General features: G+C 50.3%; 4 protein-coding genes across 4 annotated transcripts; 2 read left to right on the top strand and 2 right to left on the bottom strand.

The window, feature by feature from the left end:
* Positions 1–900: 900 nt before the first annotated feature.
* CDV56_100295 (undecaprenyl diphosphate synthase family protein) lies at positions 901–2222 on the top strand (the record flags this gene model as incomplete). The annotated part of the gene is made up of 2 exons (XM_026753914.1): positions 901–1125; positions 1236–2222. The coding sequence occupies 2 exons, from the start codon at positions 901–903 to the stop codon at positions 2220–2222; spliced, it is 1212 nt and encodes a 403-aa protein (XP_026615902.1).
* Positions 2223–2591: 369 nt separating this feature from the next.
* Positions 2592–4369, top strand: lys9 (saccharopine dehydrogenase (NADP+, L-glutamate-forming); the record flags this gene model as incomplete). The annotated part of the gene is made up of 5 exons (XM_026754191.1): positions 2592–2643; positions 2735–2788; positions 2984–3270; positions 3338–4201; positions 4274–4369. 5 exons carry the CDS (start codon positions 2592–2594, stop codon positions 4367–4369), a joined length of 1353 nt encoding a protein of 450 aa, XP_026615903.1.
* Positions 4370–4643: 274 nt separating this feature from the next.
* Positions 4644–6032, bottom strand: CDV56_100903 (AHA1 family protein; the record flags this gene model as incomplete). Its single annotated transcript, XM_026754522.1, has 5 exons — positions 4644–4756; positions 4814–4875; positions 4934–5592; positions 5668–5750; positions 5810–6032. The coding sequence occupies 5 exons, from the start codon at positions 6030–6032 to the stop codon at positions 4644–4646; spliced, it is 1140 nt and encodes a 379-aa protein (XP_026615904.1).
* A 795-nt stretch (positions 6033–6827) lies between these two features.
* On the bottom strand, positions 6828–10175 carry CDV56_101240 (uncharacterized protein; the record flags this gene model as incomplete). The annotated part of the gene is made up of 1 exon (XM_026754859.1): positions 6828–10175. The coding sequence occupies one exon, from the start codon at positions 10173–10175 to the stop codon at positions 6828–6830; it is 3348 nt and encodes a 1115-aa protein (XP_026615905.1).
* Between the last annotated feature and the right edge of the window lie 4202 nt (positions 10176–14377).

A 14377-nucleotide genomic window follows, 5' to 3' on the forward strand; every position in this document is an offset into this window, starting at 1 on the left:
GCTGTTATTTTATCCTTTAAAAAAGTCTTCTTCAATGATGTTAGTGGTTGAAAGGTTTCAAAATATCTTGGGAGCGGCGAAAATTCGCGGTTCGGTGGTATCCGCGGTTCGGTGGTTGATTACGTTAGTCTTCCTGCTTCGTCTTTCAGGCGCTATATTGATGGCATCGACTCTTAGCCAGGACCGGGCGCATTAATATAATCGGGTGATCACTGTCAGGTTCTCAAAAAAGGAGTTAGCCATTCAGGTGGCATCACTGATTCCTGAAGTAGATCCATTACTGCGGATATCTTTGCCGTTGCCGCTGTTGATGAACGGAATAAGCTGGCCAAGACCTCGGACATTAGAATTTTGGACCACAGTTTACACGTGGGCCAGGAGTGCTCGGTGGAATACTCCGTGCATCACTGTCTTTGACCCACCATTTTTGCGGACTGGATGATCTGGCCTTCTCATTATTGGCATTGATTAAAGTCCTGTTCTTGTCAGCTCACAGCCGTCGATCAGCTAGCTATCTGTCTGCTCATTTGCTTGGCGGTTTTGCCTCCTAAACTGACAACAACCACCGCCCGCTTGCGTCCAAATTTAGTACTACCTATAATTCCGCGTTGGCAAGAAAAATAGTGTAGCCTGATGGACACAGCCCTACGAGATAAGACCTTCTTCCTGTCATATCGTCCTTTGTCGGTGACGGTTTCCGTGTGAGAGGCCAGCGTCTAAATTCCAGTTTCTCGTGGTGTCGACAAATTGGGGACTGTTCCTTCTTGCTAACGACGCTCTCTTCCTTCCATCTGCTCGTTCGGCAAGAGCGAGATTCCACCAACCTCGCCAGTGCTCCGGAGTCACGGCCATCGTTTCTAGAAGATCCTCCGACCAGAATCATCAATTACACGATTCACCATGGCTACGTCAATGCACCTATCGAAGCTCCGGAATTGGTTCCTCGCGTCTCCTCCTGCCGAGTTCATCATAGACAGACTGCGCGAGCTATTGATCGGAGCGCTCAAGCAAGGGCCGGTTCCACAGCACATTGCATTTGTTATGGATGGAAATCGGAGATTTGCAAGATCACATGGCATTGAGACTGTAGAGGGACATAATCTGGGATTTGAGGCTCTGGCAAGGGTAAGCCGCCCCTTTCAAAAGATTTGCCTGTTGCTACAAAAGCGAACACCCGGTTTTTAAAAGGTCTGCTGTCATTGGTCTGGTACTGACAATCCGTCATTATTCGCTAGATCCTCGAAGTCTGCTACAAATGTGGTGTGAAAGTTGTGACGATCTATGCCTTTAGTATCGAGAACTTCAACCGCTCAAAGTTCGAGGTGGATGCATTGATGGATATGGCCAAAGTGAAATTGCAACAAATGGCACAACACGGAGATCTTTTGGATCGCTACGGAGCAAGGGTCCGAGTGCTGGGTCGCTTGGACTTGTTGAAGCCCGACGTTCTTGAAGCGGTGAACCGAGCTGTGGGAATGACCAGCCGCAATGGTGAACGTGTCCTTAACATCTGTTTCCCGTATACCTCGCGAGACGAAATCACCGGCGCTATTCGCGATACTGTGGCTGATTACAGCAAGCCCTTGAGATCCATCCGCTCAAGCTCTTCCGCGCGAACACCATTTTCCGAGACTCACATTGCGCTCAACATCCGTGCTCAAGCACAGAGTGCGAAGGTGGAACAAGATACCAACAGCGATAATGAATCTGCTTCCGTATCATCAGCCCAAGGAGAAGATGCAAATAATAGAAGTGAAGGTCCAAACAAGGTCTATGAAGCGGGTTCCGGGTTCTCCTCCTCAACAACCCTACATCTCGGTGTGCACCAGGACGCGGCGAACGGGAAGGCTCTAGAGTCAGGAAACTCATCGGAATCGGAAAAGATAGTCTTTCAGTCACCAGAAACCATCACTCGTCAGACACTAACAGATCACATGTTGACCAAGGGCAACCCCCCACTTGATCTACTGGTCCGAACATCTGGAGTGGAACGTCTTAGTGACTTCATGCTCTGGCAATGCGATGAGGAGACGGAGATTGTCTTCCTAGATGTCCTGTGGCCCGAATTCGATCTGTGGCATTTCCTGCCTGTCCTTCTCGGCTGGCAAAGGAGGATCTCTAAGTCAAAAAAGAACCCCGACGCTGAAGGAAACTTTGATGGTGACATCACTGAAGTTTCTGATGCCGAAGTCAATTCCAGTGGGAAGGTCAAGGGCTTGTAAATGATGAGGCCATTGCATAGGGCAGCTGGGAGTCTGGAGTTTTTTTCCTAGGGTATATCATTATACCAAAGTATGATCGACTTGTATATATTAGCAAATAGCCGACCTGATACTAAAATAATAACCACTACGAATACATCTGCCTATGGAAAGTGAACTTCATCGCAAGAGCCGTATATATCTGGAGACGAAGCCTCCGATACCGCAGCTCTTATCGCCGAAATATGGAGTACACGTGACTACACATGACTCACTCCACAGAGGGACGGCGGGGAAGTGGTGGGAAAGAAACGCTGGAAGCACAAGTAATTTTTCACTGTCTTGAACTCAATTCACCTATCCTGCATTCAATTGTCATCAATCGCCATAATGGTCAAGCAAATTGCTGGATCCAAGGTCCTTCTTCTGGGCTCAGGCTTCGGTATGACTCTTTTACTCCTGATCTGTGTCATCGCTCGGGAGACATGGAGCCCCGCATTCACATTGGACTTTTTTGGCTGATAGACTGGTAGTCACCAAGCCCACCGTTGAGGTTCTCAGCAAGGCTGATGTGCATGTCACTGTTGGTACGTATACACAATGCTAATATAACTCCTTTTTTTGCTCTGAGGTTGCATACACCTTTCATGATGCCCACTGCACCAGTCGCAGCCAGCTGGCTTAATCAGATGAAGCTGGGAAAGATCGCAGACATCTCAATCGCATCACAGAATTTTGATTCGCATAGACTGACAAAAGTGTTTCTTTCCTATGATTCACAGCTTGCAGAACCCTTGAGAGTGCCCAAAACCTCTGCGAAGGCTTCCCCAACACCAAGGCCATTGCCCTCGATGTCAACGATGCTGCTGCTCTGGACAAGGCTCTCGAGCAGGTTGACCTTGCTATCTCCCTGATTCCCTACACCTTCCACGCCCTTGTCATCAAGTCCGCCATCCGCACAAAGAAGCATGTCGTTACCACCTCATACGTCTCCCCTGCCATGATGGAGTTGGACGAGGAATGCAAGAAGGCCGGTATCACAGTTATGAACGAGATTGGTCTAGACCCGGTATGTTCTGCATCCACATTGCCTTATTCTGTTGGGATCTGAGTTGTCTTTTTGACTCTGCTCCTAGGGTATCGACCACTTGTACGCTGTCAAGACCATCTCCGAGGTACACGCCGAGGGTGGTAAGATCACTTCTTTCCTCTCCTACTGTGGTGGTCTCCCTGCCCCCGAGTGCTCTGACAACCCGCTGGGTTACAAGTTCTCGTGGTCCAGCCGTGGTGTTCTTCTCGCTCTCAGAAACGCCGCCAAGTTCTACAAGGATGGCAAGGAGTTCAGCGTTGCCGGCCCCGACCTCATGGCTACCGCCAAACCTTACTACATCTACCCCGGCTACGCCTTCGTCGCCTACCCCAACCGTGACTCCTGCCCCTACCGCGAGCGTTACCAGATCCCCGAGGCCCAGACCATCATCCGTGGTACCCTGCGCTACCAAGGCTTCCCCGAGATGATCAAGGTGCTGGTGGACATTGGTTTTCTCAGCGACGAGGCCCAGGAGTACCTCAACTCCCCCATCCCCTGGAAAGAGGCCACGCAGAAGATCCTGGGCGCCACCTCCTCGGACGAGAAGGACCTGGAGTGGGCCATCGCCTCCAAGACCACCTTCGCCGACAACGACGAGCGCAACCGCCTCATCTCCGGCCTTCGCTGGATCGGCCTCTTCTCCGACGAGCAGATCACCCCCCGCGGTAACCCCCTCGACACTCTCTGCGCCACTCTCGAGCGCAAGATGCAGTACGGCCCCGGCGAGAGGGACATGGTCATGCTGCAGCACAGGTTCGGTATTGAGCACAAGGACGGCTCCAAGGAGACCAGAACCAGCACGCTTGTAGAGTACGGTGAGCCAAACGGTTACTCCGCCATGGCCAAGACCGTCGGTGTCCCCTGCGGTGTTGCGGTCAAGCTGGTCCTCGATGGCACCATCAGCCAGAAGGTGAGTCTTCTACATTCTTTCCCGTTTCAAGTTGACTAGCAGAGACTGATTTGACCGTGTGCTTCAATTTAGGGTGTCCTCGCCCCCATGACCTGGGATATCTGCGAGCCTCTTCTCAAGACTCTCAAGGAGGAATACGGCATTGAGATGATCGAGAAGACCCTCTAAGCTTCCTCTCTTTGTATGAAATCATTAGACCTCTAAAATCATGAAAATACTCTTCACGATCGAAAAAGTTCAGAACTCTGGAGATAATACAGAAGGAAAATAGAGCTATATCATGATGATTATAATCGGCGTTGCTTAGACTGAAAATTGAATTCTAATTCGTCTGTACATTGATGTGATCATCTCACTTTCTATCGTAACATCATCGAGCTATACCCTCATGGGTGTGAATGAGCGAGGGTCCAAATGATTAAGGGGCTGCGATCAAAAGGCTTCAAATGCCTGCTTTGAGATACAAAAGGCCATGCCAGCCCACAATACGAGTCACGCCCTGGCGTGCTGCTGAAGGCACGGTCTTCGATGCCTTCAAACCCCAATCGGCAAGTACTATTTAATACGTGGTTTCCAGAATTCGATGGATGCGATCAGAGAATAGTGCCAAACCTATACCGATGAAAAGAACAAGCAAAGCAATCAGCAACTGTCTCCAAGATGTAGAATGGGATCTGAGAGGATATGGTAAGGAAGCAATTGGATGTGTTGTAGCTGGGAAGAATGACATACCCGAAAGTCTGCTTGATGCTGCGGACGTAGTAGACGTCCCAGTTCTGTTTGGTCACATCTTCCTGGCCGACAGGGACGCCGGTCCAGCTGACACGCATCTGGGTGACGGCATCAACGTCGTTTTGATCGAAGTTGATCTCGAGAGTGCTGAAGTGGCCTTCAGGCCACTGTGCCAGGCGCCATTTCTGGACGATCTGCTTAGGCTTGTCGAGCTTCACAAATTCTCCATTGACATTGCCATCGAAGATGGAGAACTTCCCACCAACTTGCGCGCCGTCAAATTGACGAGGTGCTCCACGGGTGAAAGCCGCGATACGTTGAGGATCAGTGAAGGTGATGTACAGCTCCTCAGCGGTGGTACGGAACTCATCCGAGGCAGTGACAGTGGTGGTGTTGACAGCGACCTTGTTGGTGGTGGTGGTGGTAGTAGTCTGGGGAGCAGGGCTAGCACTCTTGGAAGTCTGGGGATAGGAGGCTGGTGTAGCGAAACCGCTGGAAGGGTTAACGCCAGGAGCATGTTGGATGTCCTTTCCGTGCTCGGCGATCAGAGCGGGAGCAAGCTTGACAAGCTCTTGTCTTATTTGAGGAACGACCTTCGAACGAACGAGGTCCTTCACCGGTTGCTTGGAGGCGGAATCCGAGTAGTTCTCGATCTCAAACTACAGCACGAGCATTTGTTAACTCCTCGAACTACGAAGCCAGTGGTCCTGAGATAGGGCAGGTGGGACACATACGACGTACTCATCCTCCTCCGTGTCGTGGGCAACCTCAGGAATAGTAATGGTGCCACTAACGGACTCCTCGTCCTTCGTCTTACCTATGGGGGAGCTATTAGTGACACTCTCGGGATAGCTAAACCGCAAGAGTCTTACGAACCTTCGTACTCTAGCTGTAACTTGACATCGAACAAAGTGATGACCTTGCCCTTTCTCTGGCTGACGTCTACGTCGCCATCCATAGTCAGTATGTTCGAAATCTTCGCGGAGACGCCATCTTCCTCAACGGACAGCGCGCAAAGCTTCTCTTTCAAATAGTTTTTGGCCCAAGCAGAGGCATCCTTATTCACCCAGTGCCAGTTGTTGGGGTTGTGAAGGACCATGATGATCTTTTGTGGCTGGAAGCTCTTGGTATGAGAACGATGCGCTCGCGGTGGCGAAACAACAAGCTAATTTTTCGAGTTACTAGGTTCTGCAGAGCAATCACATTAGCAACCATTGTCAGGCAATTGACGTGAGCTGAGCGAAGATAATAATGCAAAATGAGTGCTTCCTTGTCAGGGATCTCGGGTAGCGTTCCCGGACCAGAGCTAATCAGCAGTGGAAATGGTTGTTAACCACCCCGTCTGACTGGTGCCAGCTATGATATCTCATCATATGAAGCGAATCTCACATCGTTTGCGAGGTTCAATGGCCATGCAAACGATAGGGCCAAAGGTGAGGGGGGAAGGTGGGAAGAGTAACTCACAGTGACAAGCAGACGAGGTCCAGAATTAAGGACGCTGCAGAAGACGTAGATCAATTAATCTTTCTTACTGCTGAGAGGTGCTGATCTAGAGAGGCTGAGAGGGGAATACCGTTATGGGGGAGGGGTGGTTATTAATACAGTCTGCCCTCGGGAGTGCAACAGAAGTGGGAAAAACTTCGAAACTGAGCAGATTCAAAAGGAAAGCTCTAGAAGCCAAGCGATCACGTGATGTGAACGGGGAAAGAAAGTGGACACCACAGTACGGACTGGTCGACACACCACTGGAAAAGGTCAGATTGATAATAATAATAATGTTCTTCATTGTAGCTTCTGGTCATGTATATCTCATAACGAACGTATATGGGTATCTTTGTAAAAACAAAACAAGTAGATAAAGGGATGAAGAAGGAGAGAGCAGGTGTCCGATGTCTCATGCCTCTTCCAACTGCTCCAATTCATCCCAGCCGTTTTCATTCACAAGGTGTGCCTTCACGCGCTCTCGGAGGTCCTGTATCTGACTCCCAAGAGCTTCAGTCCATTGACCTTCCACTGTAGCGACTTTGTCTTTCAGATCGTTGGTCAAAGCGCGCTCCTCATCTGCGCGGGATTCTTGCATTTCACGCCGCACATCATCCTCTGCTTCGCCCTGGCGGATACGTTGGGCCTCCATGAGCTTACAGTTGGCTCCCATCACAGCAGACTTGACTTCGTGCAACAGGCAAAACAGATTGATTTGGGATTCGATGAACTGATAGCTGGATTTCTCTGCGTGTGACAGGAGCGTGTAGAGGTACTGTAGCGGGTGCTCGTGGTAACTTGGGTTCTCTTCAAACTCTTTGGCAGGAATCTGGATCTGAAAGCCACGAAGTTCGTTCGGAATTTGTTGGATCAGAGCCAGCAGAGACGGTGCAATGTCCCAGAAGGCTGATAGCTGCACCTCGACACCCCGAACCACATTCTCCTCGATTACACTTAGGAAAGATTCGAGGCGGGACAGTGCTTTCGCTTCGTACGTCACCCGGCGGTGGAGAGCGTCTTGGGCAAAGAAGGCGTTGGTCTCGCGGATCTTGTCCTCGTTTCCCTTTTGTCTATATGGTAGCAGGACAACGGCTTTATACTTCTCATCGCGATCTCCAACAAGGTCGTACGCTTCCCGATGCAACACTTCCCGGCCTTCGAACAGCCATTTCAGCTGTTTAAGCTTCTCCAACAATTCCGGTTTCTCGTCGCCCTCTTCCTGCGTCTGGTCAGGAGTTTCGTGCTGCGCATCATCAAACAACTTTCCGATCAATTCGTCAATGCAAGCGGTAGCTCGGTTGATTCGGTCCGTTAGAATAGCATGTATCGGGTTCATGACCGACTCTTGGTACGTATCCAGCTCTTTCTTTACCAATTCCCTTTCAAGTCGATTTTCTTCTTCGATCAGAGCGGCTTCAGCCTCGGCGGCCTCCGCGAAGGTTATACTACCCTGCTGGATCTGGCTTTGAATGTTGGCTTTGAACTGTCGGCGACCTTCATCAACTGTCTCCCGATGACCTTTTAATAAGCGTTCCACTTCGGATTGATGCCGCTGTCTTGTTGCTTTGATTTCAGAAAGATCGCCGATTGATCGCACCAGCGTTCGGTATGCAACAAGGTCTGGGTGGCTGTTGTTGACAGCAGGATGATGCCGTGGATAAGGTGGTGGTAAAGTAATCAATCTCGAGACATCCAATTTCTGGACTTCCCTCGTCCGTCCAATTCCATGACGTGGCGCAGAGCTCGGGAAGCCCGAGGGAGCAGGCTCTTGCTCTTCATGCCATCCGACTTTTTCAGGGGGATATTCGTCGGGTCCACAAGCGGCGTATTGACTCGTCGCATTTGATCCATAGCTTTGTTGACTCGCGCCGAAAAACTCCTGCCCTTCCGCCCATTGCATAGCTTCCCGAGGTACTCCCATGTACTTTGACTCTCGCTTTGATCGCTGAACCTTTCGTTCGCCGCCCTCGCTCTCTGACCCAGTCCTCGACTCCCACCAGCGACTGGGGGCCCGGCCCCTGGAGCTCATCTCGTCGTTACTCATACTCATGCTGGCGATGGGAGACAAACAAGGCTTGTAATTGCTCCACCATGCAGATTCAGGGCGGCTCGTAGGTATGTCTAATGGCGGCACTGCTCGTGTCCCCTGTGAAGGCCGCCGAGAATGGGATACAACTGCTGCAATGCTATCCTGGGGTTCAACAATTGGCTTTGGCGGTAATTCAAACAGCTTGCGGCGCGCTGCCTCAATGTCGAAAGCGCCCGAGTTCCAGACTTTGTCATATCTTTCTCGTCTGATTTGAGACTCGGCAATGATGAAATCCGCGAAAATTCTCAAGGCCTCCGTCTCATTGACAGCGCTGGCCTCCTTCTCGATGAACTCTTTGTGTCTTTGCATGGCATCGTGAATAAACCCCAAATCCTGACTGAGAACAGAGTCCAGTGACGACCCTTGCTGTGCTGCCAGGCGTCGCGGAGACAGCGGAGCGACAGTGGACAAAGCGTCGTTAGGAAGGTGCAATATGTGAGAAACCGGACGTTCCTCACTGGGGGTCAACCGAGCCGATGGTCTCACGTCTTGACTGGATTGCAATGGGGGTGTTGGAAGAGCTTTTGGTGGCAAAGCCTGCAAGGCTGCGGCCTTAGCAAATGTTGGGGATATATTCTCGTTGTCAGGTGAGAATGGCGGAGTTTGCGCAAAGGTCCGAGATGGCCCTGCCGGACTGGGTTCCGCTCTGGGAGTGGAGAAGGAGGAACGGCCTGAGAATAGACCTGTAGAGGATGCCCTCGACCGTGTGACAAGTTGCTGCCCGTCAGAGCCGGCGCTAGCGGTGCTTCGAGGCGTAAACTTCGTTGAATTGGGGTGTCGCCCATTTTCATGGATTGTGTTTGAGTTGTCAAGGACGAGATCGGAAGGCTTCACATGATCTAGCGCGTCGGCCCAAGGATTGCTACTGCTCGAGACGGCGCTGAAATCATCAAAAACCTGACTCTGTCTATTTCGGCGTTCGACGCGCCTCTCGCGAATACCTTTGGCGCTTGGGTCTCGAATAGCTGGACTACGAAAGAGACCACCGTTGGCTGAACTTTGGGGGGCATGGCTTGGATCCCTGGATTCTGACCGAGTGGTCGCGCGATTAGATAGGGTAGCGCTGGATGTATCAATGTTCGGGAGGTCCCTATCCCGCCTTTGTCTGCTCTCTCCCGAACCTTCATCAACCCAGCCGGCGGGAGTTGGTGGGATGCTATCCAAACCTGTTCCCATCACAGGGGGCGGCCGTCTTCGCGTCAAGACCTGCGAGTTCCGCATCGCCGATGTCTCTGACAGGCCACTCACACTTTGCGACCTGGCGGTAGGAGGAGGAGGCCCCGGAGGCGGTGGTGGGAGCGGCATGCCTGGCTCCCAGCCACGCGTCGATGGTGAATGACTGCGAGATTGACTCGTGGCTCTAGAAGAGCTGGCACTGCCGACCATGGGACCTGCAGAAACAGCTCTTTTGGAGGCTGGTGCACGTGTGAAATTATCAGACTGAGGAGTAGGAGACAAATGGTAATGTTCACTGGACGAGGATGAAGACTGCAGACTCTCCTGAGAGACGGCGATAGACGGTCTCTGCCCCGCACCAAAGGACGTCCGATCGCAATACGTATCGACGCGGCTCTGGGACGATGACCTCGATCCTGTAGCACCCTGCGGTAGTGGAGGAGGCGGGGGAAGTGACATGTGCCTGCTGTGCCCTGCATCGCCTGTATTGACCATCGAAAGGGGGCGAGTTCGGGGAATGGTTCGTTGCCTATATTCAACATGTGGCTCAACGCGATATGATGGCACGGCGGATGGGGATACGGAGCCTCTATTTGAGCTGTCACTATTCACATGCTCTCTTGACTGTTGATGCTGCTGTTGCTGGCTCGGAGGAGAGTAAGGCGGGGGCGGCGGTGATAACGAGTCTTCTATTAGACTTACAGGTCAGACCTTGGTTCGCCTCGGACTGACTTCGAAAGAAAGCCACAACTGGCGTATGAAGTGAAGGGTAAGATGGTACGGACCTGAATGGCCTGGGGCCTGTCGCGAATGTGACACGATACGAAGCATACTATTCGCCTGTGGATATGTAGCACGTCCGGCATTTGAAGTAGCACCGCTCACTGGCCCCCAATCCTGAGGATTATAAGGGACATTGTACTGTCTGGACGTCATGGGAGATGATCCTAACATTGCGCCACCAGGTGAGGCAACAGCAGGCGAGTAGGCTTGAGTAAATGGACTGGATAGTGATGTCGTCGAGAGGGGCGTGGATGCGTAGCCGGCACTCAGTGCGACTCCAAGTCCTTGGACCTGATGAGTTCCTAGTGAGGTCGTTATAGGTGGCGGCTGCACAGCATGTTCCCGGCGATTTGGGGATAGCTGATTGCTGGTACTGGTGTGAGTCGACGGCCAGCCGGAATGAGGATATGAATTCAGCGGCGGCCCGTTACCAGCATTACTTGGAGACAACCAGCTATAGACAGCCGCCAATCAGTACCATTGCCCTTCTTTGAGATAGGGACAAGGAAAACATAGAAGAACAGTATGCAAGAGGGGCCTGCGCACCTATTCATACTGGCAGGAAGATCAAATGGCAGCGAAACAAGAGGCCATGGCTGTAAGCCGCGCACAAGAATAGGATCAGAATCAGGAGCGAGAACACAGACCCTGAAACCTACCAAATGCGACAGGTCAATGGAAGGATGCGAGAAAGTGATGCGGATTTCTATTATTTGCAACACTTAGTGCCATCAGCCGCGGAGGAGGCTTGCACGGGAGAGACGAATCGGCTGTTCAACGGGCGTAACTCGTCGGATCCACTGTTGGGGAAAGAGATAAAAATAACATCAAAGACCTGGACCTTTGGATCCATCGGCCAGAGTGAGCGAGACTACAAAGAGTCTGCAGAATCCGGCATGGCGATTCTGACCTGATACTCTCAGGACTCCATGAGATGCAGCCGGAGGACGTCTGTCACACGCGGCGTGGTGTTGGCGCTTATCGCAACGAAATCGCGTGCTCTCACAGGTCGACATCCTCGTCACTCCACGCCAAGGAGTGACCTCAATGAGCAAATGAGATTCCTTATCACACCTAGGGTCGTCCGGAATCCTATAAGATTGTCTGTGGACAAACTAAAGTTGCGGTAGCGCAGACTAGGTGAAATCTTCCTCGGGACGTCCAAAAATCGACAAGTCTCCCACTCACGGGTGACTGCGGATGATGCGAAGGGGATAATGTCGACTGTCAAGTATCGTCCTACAAATAAAGAATGATAACTAGCTGAAACGGAGATGTACAGAGAAATATTTTGTTTCATTGAGTATATCGCAGGGGCTGAACTGCTGAAATCAAAGATGCTTGTATTGGAAAGACCTCATGATGTGCAAGATAACAATTTAGAGGGAGCAGGATGGACCTGTGCAGGCTTAAGCAAGTGGGCAAAGCTTTACGAGACCTGTTATGTACTGATGAAATGTCAGCATCCAGTCATGACAATGTAACATCTTAGATTGATATGCAAAAGGCAGATGTCAGATACATGCCCTGTCACAGGCGGTGGTCATCAATGAATGATTATGTTGACCGTCGTGATTAAATAGAAGTAAATCATCATTCTAGATGGGAACAGACGAAAGAAAATGAGGAAACTTACTGTCAAATATGATTTCAAGTGGTACTGGAGATCGACACTTCCCAGGAGGGAAACACATTGGCACAACTAAGCGAACAACTTGTCAGCATGAACGCTAGATATGCGCAACAGACATGAGCAAAGTATTGCGACTGATCAGTCATGACAATTATCGTCTTGGTCAGCGATGCCGACTTGGACATATGCTTGTCTTTTATAATATGTCGATTCATCATTGTGAGGGTGGATGTGGAGATTGGGTGCCTACATACACCTCTTTCCATCTTTTCGCACACGTCGAGGGGTTAGTGAAGCTTCAAGTCTGCTAAAGGTAGAGATTAGACCTATCAAGGAATTAGCTGCGTAATAGGAGCAAAGACCAAGAAGCATCGAGGAAGACATTTTGTCAGAAATGCATGAATGGTAAAAAAAGGATGTTGTCTGCATCGATAACTCGAATAAGACTCGTCATCTAGGGAATCATCACGGTGTAGGGGGGGGAACATCATAAGAAAAGTACCAAGTATTTACCTAGTTGGAAAGTGCAAGCAGACAGCTGTGCATCCTAGTGACTACATTCTAACCATAACAATCAGTATTATGCTGAGAATTAGGTCGAAGCAGAAGATATCACAACGTGAAGGTATCAGTGGGCGAGGTTTTCTAGGCCTGCCGCAAAGAGGCATATCCATCAAGAACCGGACGTTTTTTCAACGCCGTCGGAGCCCAGTGCCGCTTCATCATCGAATTTGGGGGTTGCACAAAAGCCGGAAGGGCTTACCGGCACTAAGTACTACTCAAGCCATCTTCTGTTTTCCAAAACTAGTTGCTGTCAGCGTACAGCCAGCTAATAGGCAGTGATAAGAGACAAAGGTGCATGGGAATATCATCAGAAATAGCCATTTGATATCGTCGAGGACCCGAAGGTCTCAGTCGGTAATTTCCAGCGTATATAAATACGAAAGCATCATGTGATAGTGATCAAGGCAGGTTTCAAGGAAAATAGAGTTACATACCATTGTCCGAGGATGAATCGAAACACCTTGTAGAGCTAAGCAGAGATTGTCAGTCCTAAATCGAATATTAGCACACTGCAAAACCAATTGGCCAATGGACTAATGAAGTTATTGCAAGCAGCATCAGACTGACGTGCAAAAACCGAGTTTTCATTCCCAGAAGGGGTCAAAGACTCTAGTTTGAAAAAAAGGTTGTAGGTTTCATCATGCTAGGGAGGAGGGAGGGAATGATCAGAACTCACCAGGCCACATGATGTCTGAGAACCAGTCAAGTCAGCACACAAAAAGGTGAGATGAACAATCCAGAGAAGTAATGTATAACATCGCTTAAAGCAATTCCTCATTCATTAAGAGGAAAAGCCATCGCACATCGATGATGCCAGAATACTGTTGATGTTGTAAGGTTGTTGTTGTGAGTAGAAAAAGTCTCGGAGGAAAATCTGTTTCGAACTTTTTCAAGCTCCATCCACTGGAGCTAATTTTACCGAGTGCGCTAGTCTGGAGTGGGTTAGAGCATGACTAGGAACAAGATAGGGATTACATAATCTGCCAGTCAGCTGATCTTGAGAATCCACGCTCATCAATGGAGGACTTTCTTTATTCCGGCCGCATGACCTTCCTCAATTCGGGTGCCAGAAATAGCTCTTAGGAGTCGGACCGGGCGAGACTCGAATAGTCTCAAACTCGAGGCATTATTATCAAATTTGCGAATCTGCTGACCCTCTGAACCCACTTACTATTGAGAGGGATTTTCTGGGGAGAACTACTGATGTCAATACAGAACATGGTATCTCCTTAGTAACTGTCAGAATGATCAATTTGCCAGCGGATAAAGCAGATGTTCCTCCAGGCGCATAGCATCGGCTGGCTCACTGAAGTAGTGCAGTGTCGGCTGGTAACAGTATGGGCCGAGACTCCAGATACCACTCCGTACTCTGTACTATCTAGGAGATACCTTAATCGACTACATTATGCATCAACTATCAAGAGCGCGGGGAATATCGGGGCGACTCGGACAGAGGAAGAAGAAAAGCCGGCAAGTTTCCCGAAGAGGAATAGAGCGGGGGACTGCGGGGGTCTCTTGACGGGTAATGACGAAAACCATGACGATCAGGTCGACCTTGCTGAACATCCACAGAATAATGGAACTCTGATGGATACCTTACGTACGGATTGACCATTTGGTTCTTCTGACTAAGGGAGAAATACTCAGAGGACGATTGCGTCAAATCAGATGCGACCGGTTCTGCCCTGTTATCCGCGGGGGGTCTGACGTTCCTTGT

Source organism: Aspergillus thermomutatus, assembly GCF_002237265.1.
Source record: "Aspergillus thermomutatus strain HMR AF 39 chromosome Unknown NODE_54, whole genome shotgun sequence".
NCBI classification, from domain to species: domain Eukaryota; kingdom Fungi; phylum Ascomycota; class Eurotiomycetes; order Eurotiales; family Aspergillaceae; genus Aspergillus; species Aspergillus thermomutatus.